The 25,144-nt window shown below is 46.1% G+C and overlaps 1 protein-coding gene across 1 annotated transcript in view; it reads right to left on the reverse strand.

Moving 5' to 3' along the window:
- Positions 1-25,144, reverse strand: part of CFAP54 (cilia and flagella associated protein 54) — a 2,172,274-nt gene that overhangs the window by 1,234,382 nt on the left and 912,748 nt on the right. Inside the window, exon 33 of the mRNA XM_085653834.1 lies at positions 12,410-12,531. Within this exon, the coding sequence (XP_085509960.1) occupies positions 12,410-12,531 (122 nt within the window). The remainder of the gene's footprint in view (positions 1-12,409; positions 12,532-25,144) is intronic.

Here is a 25,144-nt window from a genome sequence, read left to right on the forward strand (position 1 = left end):
GAACCCTGGAGACATATCAAGCAGGATTGGACACCTATGCAGAATTTGACGGAGCAGTGTCAGAAAGGATGCCAATAGCCCGCACTCTGCAAATTCTATGTGTTGCAGAGGAGTTGTTCCTGCCCATTTAGGTCAGCCTATTGTTTGTTCCTGGAAATCATTTCACACCTGCTCACAACTATTCAATGCTAATTACTGGTTGGGAAGAGCTAGAGAGCACCTGCAAATTAATCTAACAGGACTTCAGGCAGGGTAAATTTAAGTTTCTGAAAGTCACTTTTCCTTAAAAATCAGACTTCATCATTGAATTGAATTTTCAATAACTATTAGTTGCTTAACCTTAACTATTTTTCTGCTGTGTCCCATTCCCCAGATACAGTATTAGTATTTCAATTTGTACTCTGGCTTTCTACATAGAACAGCTAGCCCTGCCACTGTGAAAATAGCTTTCAGTTGCTAGCCACTGTCCTACTTTTAACTACATATTAATATTTTGAAAGGGAGGTTTTAACTTGTCAAAAAGTATTTATTTTGACAGATTGCACTGCATTTTTTACACTGTTACAGTCAGGCTACAGTGGTAGGCCTGAAGCAGTGTTTACGCTGCCACTATAGCGGATAGTACAATAGGTGCTGCAGTGTAATAGTGGCATTTATCTTTCGGGCCTGGGTTCACTTTTTACCACATATTAGGGACTTAGAGGCAAGTTGAATATGCCAGTTAGGAGTATGCCAATTCAACCATGTTTAAAGGGGACAAAAGGCACTTTACTACTGGTTAGAAATGTTAAAGTGCACAGAGTTCTAAAGCCAGCAAAAATATAGGGTCCACCAAAGATGACAAATGTGGGGTGACCGTACAGAAAAGGCAGATTTCTTACAGCTGCCATAATATGTTGTCCATGTGGCAATATGCACCCCCCCTACATGCCCCCTGGGGTCATACTGTGCTCAACCTGCCCCCTTATGTTTTTTATATTAATTTATTTTCAGGCTGCAGAGACTATGTCCCTGAGTCCTGTAATGGCCGCCACAACATATTGTTCAGGTTGTGGCCAGCCAATCAGGATTGACTATGCAACTTTAAAGTAGCCTTTCACAGCATGTCTGGACTCCAACAGACCAGATATACCTAACTTTTTAACCCCTTTATCACAACCCCTGCCACTTCTTTAAACACAAATTACACAAAAACAGTTGAACAGATTTATACTAAATAATGAAAAGCATGCTTTAATAATGAAAAGCATGCTTTTTGAGTAAAGTTCTAACTTTCTGCCAAATTTCAAAACCTTCCATGAAAGAGCAGAGGTAAATTCACTTTTTTTTAGAAAGATTTGTGAAGGTTTCTTGAACGGCACCAAAGTTATTAGCGAAACAAAATAGTAAATCCTACGCCAAAGTGTATCTACTTTTCTTTTTTTACAAACATATGGGTTTTTTACTTTTTATTTCTTGGACACTTTAAAAAAAAAATCATTTTATTGCATACACATCAAAAAGAATCATGTTGACAATATGCAGCAGGCATCGTAGTGATAATACATAGACACACTGTGATAAAATTCCATCCGATCTCCGTAACCCTGAAACCTCCAACCACTCCCCCCAACATTTCACTGGGCAGCAAAAAGGTACAGACGACCCTGACCTCAAGCTTTGCGATTGATATCCGCAACAGAAGCACAAAGCCCTACCCGATGCATATTCCATTTCCTCCATATCTTAGTCCATTTGTTTGGATAACCCTACCTGCGTGGACCGCTCTCTCTGTGCACATACACAGTCCATATCTCTTTTCCATTCACTTAGTTGCGGTCATTCTATATTGTATTTAGCCACCATCAACCCCAGTGTAAACAAGAGACAATCCAGATGAGTAAGATTAGTTTTGCCCCAAACATTCTGGAGGCACCATTTCTTCAATGGTTTTATGTCACTCTCACAAACACTTTTGAGGCAATCAACCACCACAATCCAAAACCTCTGGAGAGACGGGCAACTCCATATCATATGATAAAATAATACTCTCCTGACCACATTTCTTGAGACAGAGTGCCATATCAGTTGTACTCATTTTTACCAATGTGGTAGCTGCATAGTAGCACCTATGTAGGAGTTTGAGCTGCATCAGGCGAAACCGTGAGCATATAGCCACATCTCAAGGGGACGTCAAAGCCTTAGGTAACCCATCATCCTCCAAACTTCCCAGATCACGCTTCCGACTCTCTCGCAGATGGGTCAAGGTATTGGAGGAGTTATTTAAAATAACATGCAGTCGTCTAACAACCTATCCTCAAGTGGGGAGGATTCAGGGAGGTCTCTTCCACTTGGGTGCACTTTATGTAGGGCATGGTGGATTTGTAGATATCAGTAGGTCTCAGTGGGTGCCATTTGGGGTTCTTTTTGTAACTGCGAATGTGAGCACCTTCCCACTCCTCCACAAGTCACCCACCCGAGACAGGCCAATGAGGTTCCACGTATCAAAGACCCTTTGTAGGGCTAGGGTGCCCAACTGGAATCACTGACAAAATATTGACTACAACCAGTGCTTTAAATGGGCACTTCTTAGTTTTATCACTCTGAGTACTGGCACTTCTCTACTGCCGAGGAGAGTACCGGTACTCATGAAGGGCTGGTGCTGGCGGCCTGTCTCCGACAGCCAAGGCACTTCTTGTAGGCCTGAGCTGAGCCCCGCTGAACTATTCAGCTTGGGCTCATTTGCATACCGTCAAGGTGTTCACCATCACGCTGTGCTGCAAACACATAAATCGAGGCAGCCCGGTGACAAAGCTATTCAGAAAGCCGTGGGAGGTAACCAGGTTCACATGGCTTTAATCCCACCTGATTCTTTTGTTAAGTGTCTGCTATTGTTTGTCTGCGTGCCTGTGAATATTTTTGTGTGAGAGAAATACGAGAGAAAGGGGGAGAGAATAGACACTTTTGCAAGGAGGAAATGTGTGGAATGCTTGTGTATGCACGTCTGCTTGTTTCTTTGTGTCGCTGGAGAATATATGGTATTGCGCCAAGCAACAGCAATTAACAGGAGTGATGTTGCAAATATTACAAAACAAGGAAATGTGAAAATATCCCCACGTTTGGCTTTCGTTGTGTAATGAGTAAACAAACGTTCTTTGTTTATTGAAACCCATTTTTCATTTGTTTTGGTATGTGCTTCAAGTAGTATATAAGTCAAGAAGCATGTCATCCCCTATGTCCCGCCCCCAATCCCCGCCCACTCGCCACATGTAAATGAGTACCTGCACTTTTTGCCCCCCATTTAAAGCACTGACTACAACAATATCGAGGTACAAAAATATCGTGACAAATATATTGAAGTCAAGAAAATCAACATCCTATCTACATCATGGTAAGTACAAAAAATGGAAAAAAAATATCGATGTCAAAAATATCGTTGTAAATAATATTTAAATGTTAAAAAATATTGTAAAATAAGGTAAAATAAATAATACATATAATTAAAATAAACAGAAAAAAATATATATATTTTTTAAAATAATGACATACATATAATGTTAAAATAAATAAAACATATACATATAAAATATCATATATATACTTAATATTAATAAATAATTTTGTAATAACTTGCAAATTGTTAAAAACATTTTATAAATACATATATACACATACAAAAATAATATAAATAAAATATAGAAAATATGTATAACAAATTAAAAAACTACAATATGTTTAATGTTTTTAAAATAAATGATACACAACATTAACTAAAACAATACAGAAAAATATTGGATAGCGGAGGGAAAAAACTTACTATTTCCACTCCAAAGAGTGCAGCAGTAGGGAAAGTGTTGGATAGCGTAGGGGTACAAATTGCTATTCCCACTCCAGAGAGTGCAACAGTAGGGAAAGTGTTGGATAGCGTGGGGGTAAAAAATACTATTCCCACTCCAGAGAGTGCAACAGTAGGGAAAGTGTTGGATAGTGAAAGGGTTAAAATTACTATTCCCACTCCAGTGAGTGCAACAGTAGGGAAAGTGTTGGATAGCGTAGGGGTTATAATTGCGATTCCAACTCCAGAAAGTGCAACAGTAGGGAAAGTGTTGGATAGAGTAGGGGTAAAAATTACTATTCCCACTCCAGTGAGTACAACAGTAGGTAAAGTGTTGGATAGAGTAGGGGTAAAAATTACTATTCCAACTCCAGAGAGTGCAACAGTAGGGAAAGTGTTCGATAGCGTAAGGGAAAAAACTTACTATTCCCACTCCAAAGAGTGCAGCAGTAGGGAAAGTGTTGGATAGCGTAGGGGTACAAATTGCTATTCCCACTCCAGAGAGTGCAACAGTAGGGAAAGTGTTGGATAGCGTGGGGGTAAAAAATACTATTCCCACTCCAGAGAGTGCAACAGTAGGGAAAGTGTTGGATAGTGAAAGGGTTAAAATTACTATTCCCACTCCAGTGAGTGCAACAGTAGGGAAAGTGTTGGATAGCGTAGGGGTTATAATTGCGATTCCAACTCCAGAAAGTGCAACAGTAGGGAAAGTGTTGGATAGAGTAGGGGTAAAAATTACTATTCCCACTCCAGTGAGTACAACAGTAGGTAAAGTGTTGGATAGAGTAGGGGTAAAAATTACTATTCCAACTCCAGAGAGTGCAACAGTAGGGAAAGTGTTCGATAGCGTAAGGGTAAAAATTACTATTCCAACTCCAGAGTGCAAGAGTAGGGAAAGTGTTGGATAGCGTAGGGGTAAAAATTACTATTGCCACTCCAGAGAGTGCAACAGTAGGGAAAGTGTTGGATAGCATAGGGGTTAAAAAGAACATATTTATCAGTTAAATAATTTTTTTAATTAAATAATGATTTAATAATAAATTAACAAATTCATTATAAATACCAATAAACTAAAATTAATAATTACATTAATATTAAATTACTTGCCACCCTATTCCCCAATAAAAACACAACCCACTCCGCATAAAATTTAACACAATTAATATAATTAACAATTAATCAATTAATAAAAATTAATTACCAATTAATAATTAATTAACAATAAATTAATTATCAATAACAACCAATACATTAATAAAAATGAATTACCAATTAATAATTAATAAACAATAAATTAATTATCAACACCAATAAATATTAATAATTACTTAATGATAATAAATTACTTCCCACCCTATTGCCCTATAAACACACAACCCGCTCCTAATCTAAATTAACACAATTAATATATTTTTCAATTAATTAATAAAAATTAATTACCCATTAATAATAATAAACAATAAATTAATTAATATCGCAAAATAAGAATTATTAATTAACTTATTATAATAAATTTACTTCCCACCCTATTTCCCTATTAACCCACAACCCGCTCCAATAAAAAATTAACACAATTAATATAATTATCAATTAATCAATTAATCAATTAATAAAAATAAATTAACAATTAATAATTTATTAACAATAAATAAACATTAATAATTACTTAATCACAATTAAATTACATCCCAACCTATTCCCCTATAATCCCACAACCCGCTACAGAACTAAAATGAAAAATGTAATTAAAAATAATTAATGATTTCTAAAAATTATGAATTAATTTACTATAATTAAATTTCTTCCCACCCTATTCCCCTAAAAACCCTCAACCCGCTACGGTACTAAAACGCAAAATTTACTTTAAAAAAATTAATAACTGCTAAAGAATTACTACATATATTTAAAAAAATACAAAACATAACAAAACATGTGAAACACATACATATAAAATACATACTAAAATACATAACACTAACATAAACATTGATATTATTAACATCGATATTTTGGCTATCGATATTAATAACTTCGATATTAACAAAAACGATATTTCTTACCTCAGGTCGATATTCTGGTCACCGATATTCTTGATGTCGATATTCTGTCCCTACGATATTTAAAACTCGATATTAATGTAGGTTAAAATAAAAAACTTGATATTATGTCTGTGCACTGCCCAACTGCATAGTGTCCCACAAGAGGGTGGCCTGTGTGATCTTACCCCGCCAGTCCATAGCAGTCAATGCGGTGTGCGTAAAAGGTAATTGTGCCATAAGGCTGTAGAGGGGTGTGAGATGGGATCCTACCAGAGATGACTCTTAGGTAACCCTCAGATTGCATATTTCTCCTATCCATCCTATAGGCCGGCTCATTCTCTGGGAAATGAACCCAGTGATTAACGATGGTTAATTGTGAAAACCAATAATACTTTTGGATGCCGGGGAGAACTATCCCCCTATTTTACCTACTCCTTGTCAGTTTCTGGAGTACTATTTGAAAGGGAGCCCCCATCCCAGAGAAGTGTACGGGTTGTGCTGTCTATGGCTTGGAAGCAGGACCGCGGTACAGGGTAGGTTGTGTTCTGAGGTGCATAGAGAAAACGGGGGAGAGCCATGATTTTAAATAGGGTGGCTTTACCCAGTAAAGAAAGAGTTAGGGGCCTCCAATGCTGGACATCCCTTCGCAAGCGTGCAAGTGATGGCTTGAGATTGTGCGTATAAAATGTGTCGGGATCCCTGGTAAGGAAGCCCTCTGTGACCACCCTAGCCCCGCAGTTGTCAGGTAGGCATGGTGTAGTACCGTGAAGGACATAGATGATGGACTTGTTCCAATTAATGGTGTAACCCGAGTACTGACGATAAAGTGTAGATATGTGCATTTCCCTATTGAGAGTGGAGGACAGGTCGGCTATGTAGAGCAGGATATCGTCTACATAAAGGGAGTTCATATCTTCCCAATCTCTGGTCCATTGCAGCCCTCTGATCAAAGGATCGCTTCAGATCCAGGCCGCAAGTGGTTCCGAGACTAAAGTGAAAATGAGGGGAGAAAGTGGGCAACCCTGCCTTGTACCTTGTCAGAAGTAAAACAGAGTGGACATGCCCCCATTAACGTCACCTGAGCAAGGAGGTGTGAATATAGGAGTTGGATCCAGGAGATGAAGAGGGTCGAATCCCAACTTTTCTAAAACCGCATACTTGAAGGGCCACTCCACCATGTTGAAAGCCAACCATGCATCAAGAGACCACACAAGAGACTCCTCACAGATTCTCGATGCATGCCCCAAAACCCCGTCCAGTTGTCGCAGGTTGAGTGCTGTACTAATTCCCGGCATAAAGTTGGATTGATCTGTGTGGACCTACGATCGAATCACCCTAATCAAATTGTGTATCCAAGATTTTTGCTAGAATTTTTACTTCTGCATTTAACAAAGATGGTGGCCTTTAGGAGGCACATTCATCCGGTGGTTTACTCTCCTTATGGATAACAACTATGGTGCCGATTCCGATCCTGTAAAACCCGGGTACGAACTGTCGGACGGAGCGTTTTCTCCGTCCGACTCGTACCCGGGAAAAACACCTTACAAACCCGCAAGTACGATTCGTACAGAAATACCATTTCCGTACGAATCGTAAAAAACACCGACCGGCAAAAAAACACATACAAATCGGATCCGGGACACCGCGTACGCGACATTTGCAGGGAGTCAGGCAGCGTTTTACGGATCAGCAAGTACGATTCGTACCCACAGCACTTCGCACGTCAACATTTTTACGGGACCCAAAAAGTGCTGGAAAAGCTAAGTACACCGCGATGCATGACGAAAAGGGGGCCCGGTACACACCGTACCCCCATCCCTACACGTCCGCAATATACCCCAGCATCCCCCCCATGGCCGCACCGTACCCCCAGCCCCCCCATGTCTGCGCCGTACCCCCAGCCCCCCCATGACTGCGCCGTACCCCCGGCATCCCACAATAACCGCACCGTACCCCCAGCCCCGCCCATGTCTGCGCCGTACCCCCAGCTCCCCCCACATGTCCGCGCCGTACCCCCACCCCCCCGTAGGGTAGGTACGGAGCATACCCCCACCCCACCCCCCGTAGGTACGGTGCCTACCCCACCCCCGTAGGTACGGAGCATACCCACACCCCCGTAGGTATGGTGCGTACCCACACCCCCGTAGGTATGGAGCGTACCCCCACCCCACCCACCGTAGGTACGGTGCGTACCCCCACCCCCGTAGGTATGGTGCGTACCCCCACCCCTGTAGGTACGGAGCATACCCCCACCCCACCCCCGTAGGTACGGTGCGTACCCCCACCCCCGTAGGTACAAAGCGTACCCACACCCCCGTAGGTACGGTGCATACCCACATCCCCGTAGGTACGGTGCGTACCCACACCCCCGCACCGTACCTACGGGGGTGTGGGTACGCACCATACCTACGGGGGGTGGGGGTACGCACCGTACCTACGGGGGTGTGGGTACACTCCGTACCTACGGGGGTGTGGGTACGCTCCGTACCTATGGGGGTGGGGGTACGCACTGTACATACGGGGTGGGGTGTGGGTACGCTCCGTACCTACGGGGGTGGGGGTACGCACTGTACCTACGGGGGTGGGGGTACGCACCGTACCTACGGGGGGTGGGGAGGGGGTACGCTCCGTACCTACGGGGGTGGGGGTACGCACCGTACCTATGGGGGGTGGGGTGGGGGTACGGCGCGTACATGGGGGGTGGGCTGGGGATGTTCGGCGCGTATGCGGGCACATGTTTGGACGTCTCCATGGTTGACATGGGAGTTCGCTCCGTACTGTGCTTTTTCCATACGGTTGTGCATTCGGACGGACGGGACAGATCGTACTTGCGCGCTCGGACTTCAGTTTACAGATTCGTACGGACACTTTTTCCGACCTGAGGACGTGTTGGGGAATTTTCCCAATGCGATTCGTATGGATTTTTTTACATACGAATCGTACTTGCCAGTTTGTACGGGACTTGTACGATTCGTACGTAAAAAAAATCTGGATACGATTCGTACGGGGAATATTTTTAACGGATCGGAATCGGCACCTATGTTTGCTAACTATTGATCTTTGGGAAGTACACCCGCAGTGCAGCACTCCAGAAATATCTGTAGGAGTGGAGCGATGATTTCCGACGCTATAAGTTTGCAGAGTTCTAAAGGATGGCAATTTGGGCCCACCACTTTTCCTGAAGTCAAATCACGGATAACTTGCGTTACCTCGCTTTCCATCAGCTCCTGCTCTAGAAACTCTTTATCTGACTGTGGGAGTCCCCATATCTGGTAATCAGGAAGCAACTCTTGAGATTCTTCAACCGTGGCCCTCTGTGCCGGGAAATATAGGCGAGCGTAGTAGTCCGCAAAAGAATCAGCCATATCCTGTCTATGTTTAACACGTTTGCCCCTGTCATTTACAATCTCCAGAATCCACGAGACGCCACCTCCCTTTTATTCAGCCAAGCAAGAAGCTTAGCAGCCCTATCACTCACCTCATAGAGGGGGTGCTGAGTGGCACGATAGTGAGCCCTGCTGGTCTCCATTGCAACAACTCTGTAATTCTTCTGCTTCAAGGATAAATTGTAATGCAAGCTTCCCTGCTCATTCACCGGGAATTGGGGATTCCAACTCCTGGATTTCCCTCTCAAGGAGTTCTAGCTGAGCTCTCTATTCCTTATTATGCCCTGCTATCAATGATATTACCTGAACTCTTATGACAGTCTTATCTGCTTCCCAGAATGTCTGTACAGAGTCTACGGATCTCTCGTTGTCATGGAAGCAGTGCTCTATGGTCAAATATAGGCTCGCTCAAATGCGAGGTATCTTGAGATACTAGGGATTAAGCACCACCCTTCGTCTGTTCCTACAGTGCGTTAGGCTGTAGGATGCGCACACAGGAGAGTGATTGGAGATGCCCCTGGCAAGGTTGTGAGCCTCGCCAAAGTGAGGATGGTCCTGAGCCAGGGTAAGTATATAATTCATGCATGAGAGGCTTCCATGAGCTTCCAATCGGTCCGTGTGCTGTGGGGTTAAGGGTATGCCACGTGTCAACCAGGCCATCTGCTGACAAAGTCAGATAAAAGGTGGCGAGCTGACATTGAGTGATGAGGAGGTCAATGGTCACTGGCATGGCAGAGGGTAGCATTATGGTCTCCTCCCCAACAACAAACCTACCTCAGGAGCTTGAAGAGGAGATTGCCGAGAACAGCAAATGCTGCATCATGGAATCTTGGGGTATGTAGAGTGAGATGATGTTAAAGGGTTTACCCTCATATTGCCATGTGAGTGCTACATATCTCCTGTGTGAGTCAGGCCAGGTATTCAGTATAATAAGAAGGAGTGATCAACGCTGAAGTATACCAACACCCTCGAGATACTTTTGTGTATCCTGCATGGGTGACTTGCTTATTTCCCTACCTGTCTACAAGCGTTCTACAAGAGACTACATTACCCAGAATGCCAGGGGCGAACCTTGCCTGAGAGGTCAGCGGTGTGCACCCACATCCTGTTGTCTATTTAAAGTATTCGCGTGAGTCATTGAGCTGACGAGCTCGTGGATGAAGCACCTGCGCGCCAGTGAGAGGTACCGGACCTGATATAATGTTTGGCAGCCTACTCAGCAAACCCTAAAATACAAGACTGCATTCTCTACTGATGACTGTTATTAAACCAGAAACACATGTCTAGAGATCAGCACTATCTGCGCCAACCTTGGCGAAACACTCGAAAATATCGGAGCGATCTACAAGAGACTGCATTACCCAGAATGCCAGGGGCGAACCTTGCCTGAGAGGTCAGCGGTGTGCTCCCACATCCTGTTGTCTATGTAAAGTACCCCCCGTGAGTCATTGAACTGACGAGCTCGTGGATGAAGCACCTGCGCACCAGTGAGAGGTACCGAACCTGATATAATGTTTGGCAGCCTACTCAGCAAACCCCAAAATACAAGACTGTATTCTCTACTGATGACGGTTAATAAACCAAAAACACATGTCTAGAGATCAGCACTATCTGCGCCAACCTTGGCGAAACACTTGAAAATATCGGAGCGATCTACAAGAGACTGCATTACCCAGAATGCCAGGGGCAAACCTTGCCTGAGAGGTCAGCGGTGTGCTCCCACATCCTGTTGTCTATTTAAAGTACTCCCGTGAGTCATTGAGCTGACGAGCTCGTGGATGAAGCACCTGCGCGCCAGTGAGGTGTACGAGACCTGATATAATGTTTGGCAACCTACTCAGCAAACCCCAAAATACAAGACCGTATTCTCTACTGACCACGGTTAATAAACCAGAAACACGTGTCTAGAGATCAGCACTATCTGCGCCAACCTTGGCGAAACACTCGAAAATATCGGAGCGATCTACAAGAGACTGCATTACCCACAATGCCAGGGGCAAACCTTGCCTGAGAGGTCAGCGGTGTGCTCCCACATCCTGTTGTCTATTTAAAGTACTCCTGTTAGTCATTGAGCTGACGAGCTCGTGGATGAAGCACCTGCGCGCCAGTGAGAGGTACTGGACCTGATATAATGTTTGGCAGCCTACTCAGCAAACCCCAAAATACAAGACTGTATTCTCTACTGATGACGGTTAATAAACCAGAAACACGCGTCTAGAGATCAGCACTATCTGCGCCAACCTTGGCGAAACACTTGAAAATATCGGAGCGATCTACAAGAGACTGTGTTACCCAGAATGCCAGGGGCGAACCTTGCCTGAGAGGTCAGCGGTGTGCACCCACATCCTGTTGTATAGATAATTGTTGTCTCGCAGCTAGTGGGGTTTAGGCATTAGGTTTTTTAGCTGTGGTTGCCGGATATTTTGCAGAATGTAGGGGATTAAGGCAGCAGGTGATAGGAGCCGTTTCAGATAGCAGCAATCTTTCCTGGCGGTTGGCCACACCCCCTTCCTTGTACACTGTTAGTGCCTATTGCATATGAAGGTAAAACAAAAAAATGCGGGCTGGCAAATAACAGAGCTGTTGGCTTTGCCAATGCTTGCTTCCCAATGGGTCTACAAACTTCAGGTCGGTTCGAAGCAAAAATGTAAGCTCCTCTCAGCCAATCAAATTGGCATTTGCTAAAACAGCCACTTATTTTTGCACCTCGTGTATGTTTTTTAAACTACTGAATGCATGATTATGCAAACAAACAAATGTCTAGTTAATGCAATACCATCTTGCAATCCTAATTTGGTGCGGATCCATTCAGCGCCTTGTACAATACACTGTGCTTCACAGCACCTTCCCACAGAATGTTTAAATAGCAAATGCAGCTTTCGCATCCCCACTTTTACCCCTCTCCTCATTCCTCCCATCAAATCTGAATGAAGCCTACTTTTATGTATACCTTTTAGGAAGGTGTTAATAATGATTTGTGAGTGAAAATGTGTCAATGGTAAAGCAAAGAATCAGGAAGAATTTAGTTTATTAACTGTTTCCGTTGAACTATCTGAAATTGGTCATTACACAGTTACACTTTTTAAGTCGCGAGCATATAACGCATATAACACATATAAAGCAAATGTGTCTGAAGCCTTAAGAGAAAGTAGAACTGTGACAAAGAGTACCTGGTCAGCTCTGGGCATGCCTTTGCAGGAATGTTTTTCTGATTAAGCTTTTTATGTTTTTCTTTTTGTTTCGCAGACAAAGTCTCTTTTCTTGTTTGCTTAGGAGTCTGCGGTTCTCGATTCTTGAAAAAAAAGAAGACATGTAAGCCATTACAATTCATTTCAATTTAAAGGCATTTTTCATTTAATCTTCTCTAAATATAAATTCCTTTCTGTAATTATATCTCCCCAATACATCTTTCACTGTTGTCTAATGTCATAACATTGTAAATGCATTGTAAGTAAATAGACTGAATAGAAAAAACAGGTGGCAGAAGTATTAGAGAAGATATGAGAAAACATGCAGACTCCTACATGAATGAGATTGAATGAATGAATAATAGTTTAATAGAGCGCGAACTTCGCCCAAAGGCGTCAGGGCGCTGGGGATAGAACAAGCGGTCAGGAACACTAGAGATGGAGCTTCAGATATGAAAGTGAAAGAGCCATGTTTTTAGGTTGAAATCTTTTTATTGATTTGACAAACAAACGAGATGCAGCAAGCAATGAAGCCCAAGTCGTGCGCCAAAAGCCCAAATAGTGCTCCGCAGAGCATCAAAATAAAACAAGATGAACCTCTTTGCCCGGGGAGAAGTCCGGGTTGTCAGTAATAGGAGTGAGAGGAGACGGAAAGGTGGTCAATCAATTGCGTGTAGCCATGGTGTCCCAGGCTTTCAAGGTGGCTCGCACCATGGGTGAGCCGTATAGTCCTGGGGGTCTGGAAGCTCTGCCAAGGAAAGGGACCTTCCACAAAGACTGTCCTGCTAGCGCTCGCTCCATGAAGACCCAGCGCTTCTCGGATTCCGGCTGGGCCCACTCCAGCAGGGATCGTAGCTGTGACACCTTATAAAGGTCGGGGATCTTCAGGCCACCCTCCACATGGGGTCTAAAGAGCATGTCCTTATTGATTCACGGACTCTTATCTGCCCAGACGAAGGTAGTAAATTCGGACTGAAGTTGTTTCAACATGCCCGGAGGCGGCTCCACTGGAAGGGTCTGAAAAAGATATCATATTTTTGGGAGTATGATCATCTTGAGAGCTGTCACCCGGCCTAACCACAAGGCCACCATCTTCTCAGTTCCTGCGGGATCTGTTGCAACAACCAAGTGTAGTTCAGGTTACCTTCTCAGCGGTAGACAATGACAGTGTGATGGCCAGGTACGGGATGGTTTTCTGATCCCACCGGATGGGACACATCTGGGACAAGGTAACGGCAGTTGGCTGTTGGATGGAGAAACCCAAGGCTAGTGACTTGGCCACGATGACCTTAAACCCAGAGATTACTGAAAACTCCTCAAGCTCGGCTAAAAAGGCTGAGATCTAAGTCTGAGGGAACTCCAGCGTGGCGATAATATCGTCCGTGTAGAGGCTAATGGTATGCCGCTCTTCCCCAAAGAGAATCCCCTTAATCTGCTGATTCTCTCAAAGCCTCTGTGCTAGTGGCTCCATATAGAGAGCAAACAGAAGGTGGAGAGCGGACAGCCCTGACACGTGCCTCTGGTTATTGGGAAGGGGTCTGATGTGAAGCCACTCACTCGGACCGTGGCCGAGGGGTGGCTTTAGCCGCTAAACACTCATTGGCCTAACCGGCACCCGACTCCAAACCTCTCCAAAACAGAAAGGGCCAGTGAACCCTGTTGAACGCCCTTTCGGCATCGACCGATTATACAACGTGCTCTTCTGTCTAACAATGTGTTTTATCCAGGATGTGCAGCAGTCTCCTAATATTGTTGCTGCATTATCGGGGTGTGGTCCGGTTCTATCAATCCCGGCATTAAAGGTACCAACCTAGACGCTGGGATCCCGGTGAAGATCTTAAAATCTATTTTCAGCAAAGATATAGGCCTATAAGAGGCACAGTATCTGTTATCTTTACCGGGTTTGGGTAAAATTGCCGCCAAGAGCATCGTAGACCGTAGCTCCATGGTGCCATCGATGATGTTAAAAAGTCGAGTCAGTATTGGGGCCAGGATCGAGCAAAACGTTTTATAAAAAATGGCTGTAAACCCATCAGGGCCAGGGGATTTGAGAAGCTTAAGTCGAGCTATGGACGAAATTACCTCTTCGACCCGAATCGGGCTATCCAGGACAGAGGCCTGGTCAGGCGTCAAAGGCGAGTGCGATATGCCCTGACAGTACGCGGAGGGGTTCTGGTCAGGTATTGGCTGGGCAGCATGGAGACCCGCATAAAAATTCTGAAAGGTGTGAGCTATAACCTCCTACCGCATGAGCTCCGCACCCCCTTCAGCCAGAAGGAGTGGGACTGTCGCAGTCTTACGCTGTGCGCGCAAGCGGCGCATCTATCCCCCTCTGTGTAAAATGTATGCTTCAATCGAAGGGCGGCGTGCTCCACCCTATCCAGGTCCAGACTGGCTAGCTGAGCCCGCGCCACCGTTAGTTTCCTCCAGATTCGGGGGTCCCTGTCCTCTTGTGGATCCCCTCCAGTTACAATACTTGCTGAGAAAGCTCCTTCCTCTTCTCCCTGCGTAACCTGTTATCTGTGGCTGATGTGGCTATAAAGTCACCCCTGGCTACTAATTTGAGAGTTTCCCAAAGGGAGATAATAGAGGTGTCCTGAGTGTCACTGACTGCTAAAAAGTCTTCTATTGTTTTAGTAAGGAACACTACAACCTCAGGACGGTGGAGGGGGTGTCCCGGAGCCTCCAGGAGTTTGATGGCCGAAGGGTGGGGGGAAACAGCAATCTCGTGGTCAAGGCTGCTTGGTCAGAGAGTGCTTGAGGCTCGATGACTGAGTCCTGTGCAAACAAAAGAAGATATCGGGTCGTTAAGAAATAGTCTAGCCTTGCGTATGTCCTTCGGGCATGGGAGTAGAAGGTATAGTCAGCGGTATGAGGGTGAAAGTGATGCCACATGTCCACCAACCCTAAGTCATGCAACCACTTGCGGCTGGTGTCAGAAAGAGCCCCTATTTGTCCCTGCCTCTGAGCCGAGCGGTCAAGTTGGCCATCAAACACAATATTCAAGTCGCCCCCATGAAAAGGTGCGGATGTTAAGTCCCCTACTGCCTTGTGTAAAAACAGCTCCTGGCCCTTGCTGGGGGCATAGATAGTGGCCAGTGTTAGTGTGTGCACCCCAAAAATCAAGAAAATTGCAAGAAGCCTCTCTGAAAAGTTTGCCCCCACCGCTCCTGGGAAAGTACGGGCAACAAGGAACGCGACCCCAGCCTTTTTGGTAGGAAGGGTAGATAAGTATTGCTGAGGACAGGCTTTAGGGCGCAATCTATGCGTGTCACCGGATAGCAAATGAGTATCCTGCAACAAACAAACATGGGCTCCTGAATTTTCCAGATAATACAGGATAGCTCTACGTTGAATAGGGTTGTTGAGCCCTTTCAAATTCAAGGTCAGGATTGTGACACTCATCTACACAGGTGGTGTGGACAGGTCGCACTGCGGGTGCAAAAGGGACAGTCTGTCCCGCTGCAGCCGGGCCCCACGAGAGCCCAGACAGAGTGACCTGGACAAGCTAGGGTCATGCGCATACAAAAAGGATGGGGGAGATGCAGCGGGGGAGAGGGAAACCCATCAACAAAAACAACAAAACCCCAACAAAGCAACAACGTAGACATTATACAGTGAAACACAGAGTCAATGTCCGGAGCGTTAAGGGTACCTGTGGCCCGTGGCTCCCCACTCCACCCAGGCAAGGCCCATGTATATATTGTTAATGTTGTCGACAATGGGCAATGGTGCAATCTTGAAAGCATCAGTATTCAGCTGGAGCGAGTCCTGCTTCACTCCGAGCTTGCCCCTGCAAGAGACGTCAACATTGCTTGTCGCTCCCTGGCCATAGTGTCCAAGCCAGGACGTGCTGACGGGCTGGGAGGCTTGATGGTAGTCCATCCATGGCCGCTCCGGCACCTGAGGGAGCGATTGATTATCCACGCGAGGCTGGCCCACCGCGTTTTCTTTGAGACCCGGGAGTTTGTAGGCCGCAGAGAGTGATTGGATTTGCCTCAGTTCCCCTTTGTAATGGAAGATTAACCTGAACGGATACCTTCTGGAGTATTTGATGCCAGTTTCTCGGTGGTGGAGTGTAATCGGATTAGAGGACTTGCGTTTGAGCAAAGTGGAGGCTGCCAAGTCCTGATATAACGTGGGTTTCTGACTGTTAGAAATGGGATCTCTGGTTGGCTAAGGCAGTCGGAAGGACTGTGTGAGAAATTTAGACAGAGAAATTATCCACACAGAATTGTGAATCAGGCAAGAAGAAGAGCGCTTAATACTCCTCGCAGTGCTCTATTAGAGAAAAATGTAAGGACCAAGGATGATTGTCTACCGGTCGTAATGACATTTGACCCCCTGGCTACCCAGATTAGACAATCTATAAGGAAACATTGGGCTATATTATCGACGCCCCCTCCCAGGTTAGCCTTTAAAGATCAAACAATTTGAAGGATAAATTGGTACATTTCTGCCCGAAATCTCCACAAAATGAAACCACCATTCCTCCTGGGCATTACCCTTGTGGTATGTGTTCAGTATGTAAGTTGACAAAAAAGACTGTGGAGGTAGTTCTCAAGTCTGGGAAACTTTGGCATTTGACCCAATTTAGTAATTGCAACACGATGAATGTGGTGTATAGACTGACATGTGAATGTGAACTGCAATATATTGGTCTTACAACACGTAAGATTAAAGTAAGAGTGCAGGAACATTTGAGCACTATTAAAGCGGGCAAACTTTCCACTAAACTAGTACAACACTGCAAAGAAAGTAAACACTTCTTTACGTGGGTAGTGCTGGAAAGAGTAATGGGAGACCCCTACAGTATAGAAAGGGTTCTTGCAACCAAAGAGGCACGTTGGATTTTCCAAGAGAGATGTGATCAAATCGGATTGAATGATTTTATTGAATGGAACAAAGTAAGAAATTAACAGAGTGTACATTATCCATTCGTATGAATCCGGTTTAGTTGGTGCCCGTGAGGTGGATACCTCCCTTTTTTGGAGACCGTATTGATAATAAACTTAATCATTGGATGTTTGAGTGCAGGGACAAATGGGAATAATAAAGTTGATTGAGAGATTGTCCCAGTCCAAAATGGCCGCCATGAATAATCAGTGGTGCAATGGAGCCTGAATGGGTTAGAATAAATGTTACCCACGGTCGTGAGGTGTTCATCCCTGAGAATGTGGGGTGGCCCAGATAGGATTGGAGGACATGGTGAAAACATAATCAAATGAGGACCAGTATTTTTGAATTTTTGATTTTTTGAATTTTTTAATCACCAAAATGGGTGGTTTCGCCTATGCGGAGCGATATAAAAGAATAAAAGAGAGAATACAATGTAAGAGCATAAAAAACTGGCTCCAGTTAGTAGTGCTATCCGAAGGGACTAGCAAAGTCTAAGATGGCCTTCGTGGTGTTGAGGAAAATCACGTGGTTTTAATAAGGTAGTGTGAGACAAAGGGGGCGGAACCTTTTTAAGCGTTCAGCGCCGGTTTGCCGGTACTGAGGGATGAGGAAACCCGCCCCATGTCAAGGAAGGCGGTAAGGCAGTCTGGGTCATTAGCACACAGCGGTCTACGGGTATGAAGTGCTTTGCAGAAGCAAAGTTAAACAAAGGTGAGGCAACGATGCAGCAATCTAAAATGCCATGATTGTATAAAGGAAGGCAGAGATGCGGTTGTGGGAGAGGCATATAGTGAAACAATGACATGCGAAGTTAGGATGTGCTTTGCAGACATTAAACAAAGGTGAGGCACGATGTAGTAATTCGAATTTCCGTAATTGCATAGAGGCAGACAGACACGTGGCTGTTGTTGAAGCTGAAGCATATCATGAAACAGCGACATGAGAAGGCGTGTGCACAAGCCCGTAGTGATTTTAATGGGGATAACAAGAGGGGATAATTGCTGAAAAGATACTGGCAATCATTTGTTTTCTTTACATTTAGAAATCATACTACAATTGAGGATACGCCTAAGAAAAGAGGAACTTACTCTTGGAGTTCTTCTCTTACAATGAGTGGAGAGCTGGTAAGATTGACTCTGGCTCCACATGGTAAAGTTAATGAAATGCCCAACATTTATGTATGTGTTTTTAAGTCGGAGGAGAAAGATGGGTTTTGGTAACCAGGCCATTATGTGTTGTTTCTCATTTGACAGTCATTTTTAGAAATTGCACCAGTGTCCAATATGTGTGACGAATGACCCTGCCCTGATGAAATTGCCTTAAAGAGGGATTGGCAATGAAACATGTCGGCTGAGAAAGAGATTGGTCTGTGTAAATGCAGCCAGTTTTAAATTTGTGAATGAGAGCACAAAAAAAGAATAAAATTGGTAACTGTGTGACTTATTTCAGTTTTATTTTCACTGGGTCTTGTCTGTGTGGTAGTCGCAAAGCACACATCACTGTGTTATTATTTATTTTTTGGGGCACTAATTTTGGGACACTATATTTTTTCAAGTAAAATGGTTACCGATGATGATAAAAGTGAGCATAGCTGGTGAGTACCAATCAGCAAGCTCGACTGGTGGTGCACATGTGAGGTGCCATTTTGCTTTTTCACAATTTCTTTTGTAATATAAACAAACCTATAGGTGTGTTTTGTGGTAGATACACCATTTAGTTTTTTTCCATATATAATTATATATGGGACATGTGACTGTCATTTGATAAAAAATACTGTTGTATAAATATTGGGCGAATAAAGTGGAAGGACACTACCTCTTAGGAAAGTGGGGAGTGATAGGTGAAGAAAAGTGATGAAAACTTCCGCCTCTACTTATATGAATAGAACGCCTAGGATGAGCAGGTCTTTTGTGTGTTTGATATAAATTGAGAGGAGGGCGACCTGTTCATATTTCCCTCTACAGCTCCTTATTGTTAGAATGTATAAGGCTTGCGCCAAAGCCAGGCAGAGACTACCACTCTAGTCAGGGCAAGGGAGTTACACACCAAAGATAACCCCTGCTCACCCCCTTGGTAGCTTGGCACGAGCAGTCGGGCTTATCCCGGAGGCCATGTGTAAAGCGTTTGCGCACGCACACAGCAACATACCAGGCACACCACAAAAGCAACTCCACACAAAGTTATATCAAAACTAGCCTTTGTATTCTCATAACACATTAGATTAGTAATCACATAATATACATTGTGCCACCTGGCACTAGGTCATATCTACAAGGGATTATATACACCTGACAGGGCCAACTGGACCACTGTCTGAACCATCACAAAGTGAACTTAGTAAAAGTAGGACATCACATTACCGTACAACCAGTAATCACTGTACTCAGCATCCTCCTGTAACATAAACCATATTATGCACAGTATCACATTTAGTCATGAAATACATTCTGTGCCAACCTCACCAGCATAAACACATTATGCATTCATCTCATACATAAACCACAGTTAGAGCCATAAAACAGGGTGCGTAAATCATAGTACATGAATCACGTTTCCTAGCACCACATAAATCACATTAGGGTCTGGCGCCCTACAAAACCAACAGTCCCCCTGGCCAACTGGCCTTCTCAAAGGGGTTCAAATGCCCCATGTCCAACAAAGTCAGGGTGGTTGCCAATTCAGCAGAATTCGCAGTGCGCAATTGCGCTGGGGCAGAGGAGTGCATCTCACTCCTATCTCTCACAGAAATGCCCCCCCAAAGGACTGTTGGCCTAAAAGTAGCAGCTAACGCTACTTGCCGTGCAGCTGTGATCATCAAATGGGGCCTGGACACTCACTGTGCCCTTTGGACAAATAGGCAGCCACGTTGCAGCTGCCCGCGCTGGTGCGGAGCAGCTGAGGATAGAGCAAATGGGCCCTGGCACGACTCTGCCCCGGGGCCCCTACTGAACCTCCTAAAACAAATGTGGCAACCGTTGCAGCTGCCCGTGCTGGTGCAGCGCAGCTGAGGAAATAAGGATGGGTACTGGCACGACTGTGCCGCCTGAGCCCCTCTGGGTCCCCACTGGACCTCCTAAAACAAATGGGGCAACCGTGCAGCTGCCCACTGTCAAGCGGGGCAACTGAAGAACAGAACCGGCACTGGCACTTGTGGTGCCTCTGGGACTTTTATCAATAAATTGCCCATAGGCGTTGGAGCAGCCCACAACGGCGGGTCCGCTCAGAGAAATGATGCTGGCACTGTACCTCGCACACACCAGAGACAATGGGGGAGCCCCACTCACCGGGTTCTCTGCTGGGGACTCCTCCAGTCCAGCGATCTCTGCCTTCGCCCGGTCCTGTTGTAGGGACTTTTCTGGCCTCCCCTGGACTTGGAGCAGACGCCGGGGATCCTCTGCGGCATGTGTGGGGCTTCCCTCAGCTCTCGGGAGCCCCGTGCACTTCCGGGTCGCCTCCTCCTTCGGCTGCGCTGCCATTGGCGGCAGTGGCAGCCTCCTCCTCTGGGCCCCGCCCAGCGTCAGGCACCTCGCCTGGCTTTCTGGTTGTCGTGGCTCGCTCGGGCTGCGGCGGTGAAATGCGGGGTGGGCTTCCGCATTAATTAAAGAGAATGGCGGGGTGGGCACCCACCATAAATAAAAGCAAAAAGCGGGTGGGCATGCGTCGAAAGTAGCAATAGCGGGGGAATCCCCATGTCGAGAATCCCTCGGAAAGGAGCTGCTGCTCCGCGCTGGGCAAATAAAAATATAGCGCTCACGAGGCACTAGGAGCCACAGCTCCAGCAGCAAAAGGTCAGCAATATATAGCGCTCCCAGGGCGCACGATGCAACAAGAAGTCCTGAAGGATAAGAAAGAAGCAAAAGGTCCCTGGGGCATAGCTGGGCCCAGGGAGGCCAGCACACAGGGGCCTCCAGCAGGGAAGTAAGTTCCCATGGCGGTTTTTCCTGGGCCCCAGCAGCACGCCCCCTCAGTCAGGAACAGCACACCAGAACAAGAACTGAACATATTCATGGGGTCACAGCCCCTCTACTTATACCCAGAATTCCTTTGTCTGTAGTGCAGGGCATGGGGGAACCAGATGCAACTGGTTCCGGGGGGATTTTGAGCACTTCGTTTTTCAAGCTCCTCTTCCCCTTTGTCAGGTGGGGTCTAGGACACACCACAGGGGCCGGAGCCAGCATTCACTAGGGCAGGCACCATCCTATTCAGAGTCAGGGGATTACCCCTCCAACTACTCCCAGCCCAGAGGTCCTATTTAGCCCAGCACTGCGCTGACTCACCCTGCCCCTCCTGGAGCCACACACACCTCCCAGCCCCTGTCACTCACAAGCCAGACATGCAGTTCACATCAGGCAGGCAGACACATAGCACACAGAAATGCCAGTGGCATTTCTCTACCAGTTATCATAAATCTGCGCACACCATTGCGCAGCATTTATTCTCACGAATTCATACATACTTGACTTGCCAACACTGCTCCTCTCATACCAGGAATTACCACTGACACACTTAGCAGGGAATCCCAATGCATTCCTTTGGGAGGGCAGGCCAACTTTACAAATGTAACACAGAGAGCGCACACACGCGCACGCACTTTACACTGGACCACAGGGCTAAAGTGCCCAGAGGCCTAAAATCACCAACACCATGTCAGAACTTAAGGCAAAAAGTTTAGGGGTGAACCAGCCAAAAAGGGCCAAATCCAACACTGACCCTGGTAGGTAAAGTCTGAGCAGCGCCGAGATTCACAGAGGATCCTCTTTTTTAATTGGTAGTCGTGGACACAAGTCAGTATGTCCGCCGGGGGCGCAGAGGCTGCCCTCTGTGGGCCCACCCTATGAGTGCAGTCTAGCTTAATCAGGAAGTCTGGGGATTCTACTAGAATGGAGTGGAAGAGGCCCACCACCAGCGCCTCGATGTTGCCATCTCCCTCACCATGTGCCATGCCATGGATGCAGATGTTGTTCCACCGGGACCTGTTCTCCAGATCCTCCGTGTGGGCTTGTAGGTCCAGGTTCTGTTCTTGCAGCTTGAGGACTTCTTGTTGGAGGCTCCCGATTTCTTTGTCGCGGCCAGCTTCGCGCTCCCCCAAAGTGTTAACTCGCTCTTCCAGTGAATCCACATCTTGGCGCACTTCCCGCAGGTCTGCCGACAGTTTGGATTTCATTGCGGACAAGTCTTCTGAAAAAGAGAAGAGCGACTCCAGAAAAGATCAACTGACCGGGGCCTCCGAGCCCCCAACGCCCTCCGCCTCATCCATCGGATCTGGACTGGCTCTAAGTCTGTTCTGCTGCCTTGAGCTGGAGGTCCTTCACTGAACTATCTTTTCTGACATTGGGCCCCACCTTCGCAGCGGTGCCTGATCTCTGTTCACCTCCTCTCCCACTTTCTGGCTAGGCCTCCCGGTGAGCTGCTGTCCCGCCCTAGGCACGCCACAGGTCTTACCCCTCAGCAATTTAAGGTTGTCGGATCGAATTCCAGTAATCCAGGCTGCCACCACAGCGAAACCGGTGGGCGGGTGAACTCAGCCAAGGCCCCCGGTCAGAATCGTTTGTGCCTTTGATCGTCCTAGTGCCCCTACCAGGCCTCCGCGCAGCTCCGGCCCCTCAGGCCACACCACGGGCCCGCTTCAGGCCCAGCTCCAAAAGTTGCTCAGGGACAGTCCCAGGCCTCAGGGGAGCGCCGGGCCCCCGCCGATGAGTCCCCAAACACTTCAGGTGGGGGGTACAGCAGATGGCGCAGCAGTATTAAGCCGCAGCGCGGGTAGTCGATGCGGAGGCCCTGCCCCTACACAGCCGCTGGATTTGAGTGCTGCTTCAGCTCATGGAGCCAGGGCCTCATGTGGCACTTGCGATTCGAGCCTACCGCTGCCCGACACAATGCGAGCCCACACCTCACCTCGCCTCGCCGGGAAGGATCTCCTCGATTGTTGCACTGCGGCGGTCTTCCAGATAGATCTTGCAGGGACCGCCGGGAACCTCCAGACCTCACCCCTTTTGCCAGACTCTCCGCGGCTGCCACGGTGTACCCAGACACTCCTTCAGAGCCGTCCCGCAGCGGCGCCAAAACTGCCACCGGGACCTCAAAGTGCCTCTTCAGCCCCCCAGGAGTGCTGTGCCACTTTCGGGAGGGTTTCTGTAGACCCCGGTGCCCCTCCCGCCGCCGACAGTGCAATAAAAGGCCCAGCCGGAGCGGAGAGCCACAAAGCTGCATCCTACCAAGACGTCATCTTGGCCACGCCACCCAAGTGCCATATTTTTAAAGATTTATGAAAGGGTAGATGACACTCTTGACAAGAGATGAGTAGGGGAAGTGTGTCCCGGAGTTTAGAGGCAGCGACAGCGAAGGCGCTTTCACCCACCTAGCTCTCCTAAATCTGGAGAATAACCGCCTATTTTTTTGGCAGACTGCAGCTGTTTGGTGGGGATGTATCAATGGAATAGTCTTTTGATTCCTTCAGGACCAGAACCATGAAGAGCCCTATGAACAATACATAGAGCTTAAATAAGAGTTCTCTTTCCCAGAGGAAGCCAATGTAGTTTGTAAACTGCCCCGGGGACTGAGTGGAGTTTAGAAAGATCCATCACAAGTCTTGCTGCTGAATTCTGGACAAGTTGCAGTTTGTGAATGGATCCCTTGTTAATATCCAAATAGAGGGCATTACAATAGTGCACCCTGGACAAGATCAGGGCAACGGCTGCCTGCTTTCAAGAAGAGAGAGAAACCAATGGAAAAATCTTCCTCAAGATCCTGATGATCCAGAAACAGGTCGAAACAGTTCTATTAACCTGGGGGTCAATAGAAAGTGAACTGTCGACTATAACACCCAGATTCTTTGCTGATACAGCAGGACAGGGGCACAGTCCAAGTATTTCAGGCCACCAGGAATATGACCATATAGATAGTTGGCTGCCAAAAACCAGGACTTCGGTTTAATCACCATTGAGTCGTAAGTAGTAGTTTATCATCAAATCGGCCACGGCCCAAATGCAGTTTTTTTAAATTTGGTGCGGATGTTTCAATGCTGTTTGTGATAGACACAATTATTTGTGTGTCATCAGCATAAGACAGTGCCTCGAGCCCGAAAAGTCTGATTACATTGGCCAACAGCAAGACATAAATGTTAAATAAAGTAGGACTCAATGAGGAACCCTGTGAAACTCCACATAAGTTGGAAATGGAGTCAGAAAAGAATTTGGTCCATTTTTACTTTTTGTGACCTATCTGAAAGAAATGAGGACAACAGCTCCAAAGCGGAGCCAGATACCTCAATTTCTTGAAGACGGTTAATCAGCCTTGTTGGCGAGATGGTATCAAAAGTGGCAGATAGGTCCAAAAGTATTAATAGAGAAGTATGCCCAGCATCTTCTTGGGTACGTATATGGTTTACTGCGCATGTTAGGGTAATCTCAGAGCTGTGGCCACTCCTGAAACCATATTGGGAGCCATCAAGCAGGTGATGTTGTTCCAGGTAGGTGCTTAATTGGGTATTTAGGTGCTTCTCCATAATTTTGGCAGGGACTGTTATTAGGGAAATGGGACGATAATTTTTAGGTTCCAAAGGGTCCAGGTTGGTTTTCTTTAGTAAAGCCTTAACCACCATTGTTTTCCAATTCCATTATATAAGACTGAGCTACAAATCAATTTATAAATCAAATCAATCGAACCAAGACAGATGCACAAAGTTAATTCTACTGCATTATACGGAAGCCTGCCTGTTAGTGAATCTCATTTAAATAGTTAGAGTTAATAATAATTTAATACGTTTGAATAATTAGAGCAAGGTTAGACCTGTGGACTCCCTCCTCACCATGCTTCCTT

The sequence above is a fragment of the Triturus cristatus genome, chromosome 4_1 (assembly GCF_964204655.1).
Source record: "Triturus cristatus chromosome 4_1, aTriCri1.1, whole genome shotgun sequence".
NCBI lineage: Eukaryota > Metazoa > Chordata > Amphibia > Caudata > Salamandridae > Triturus > Triturus cristatus.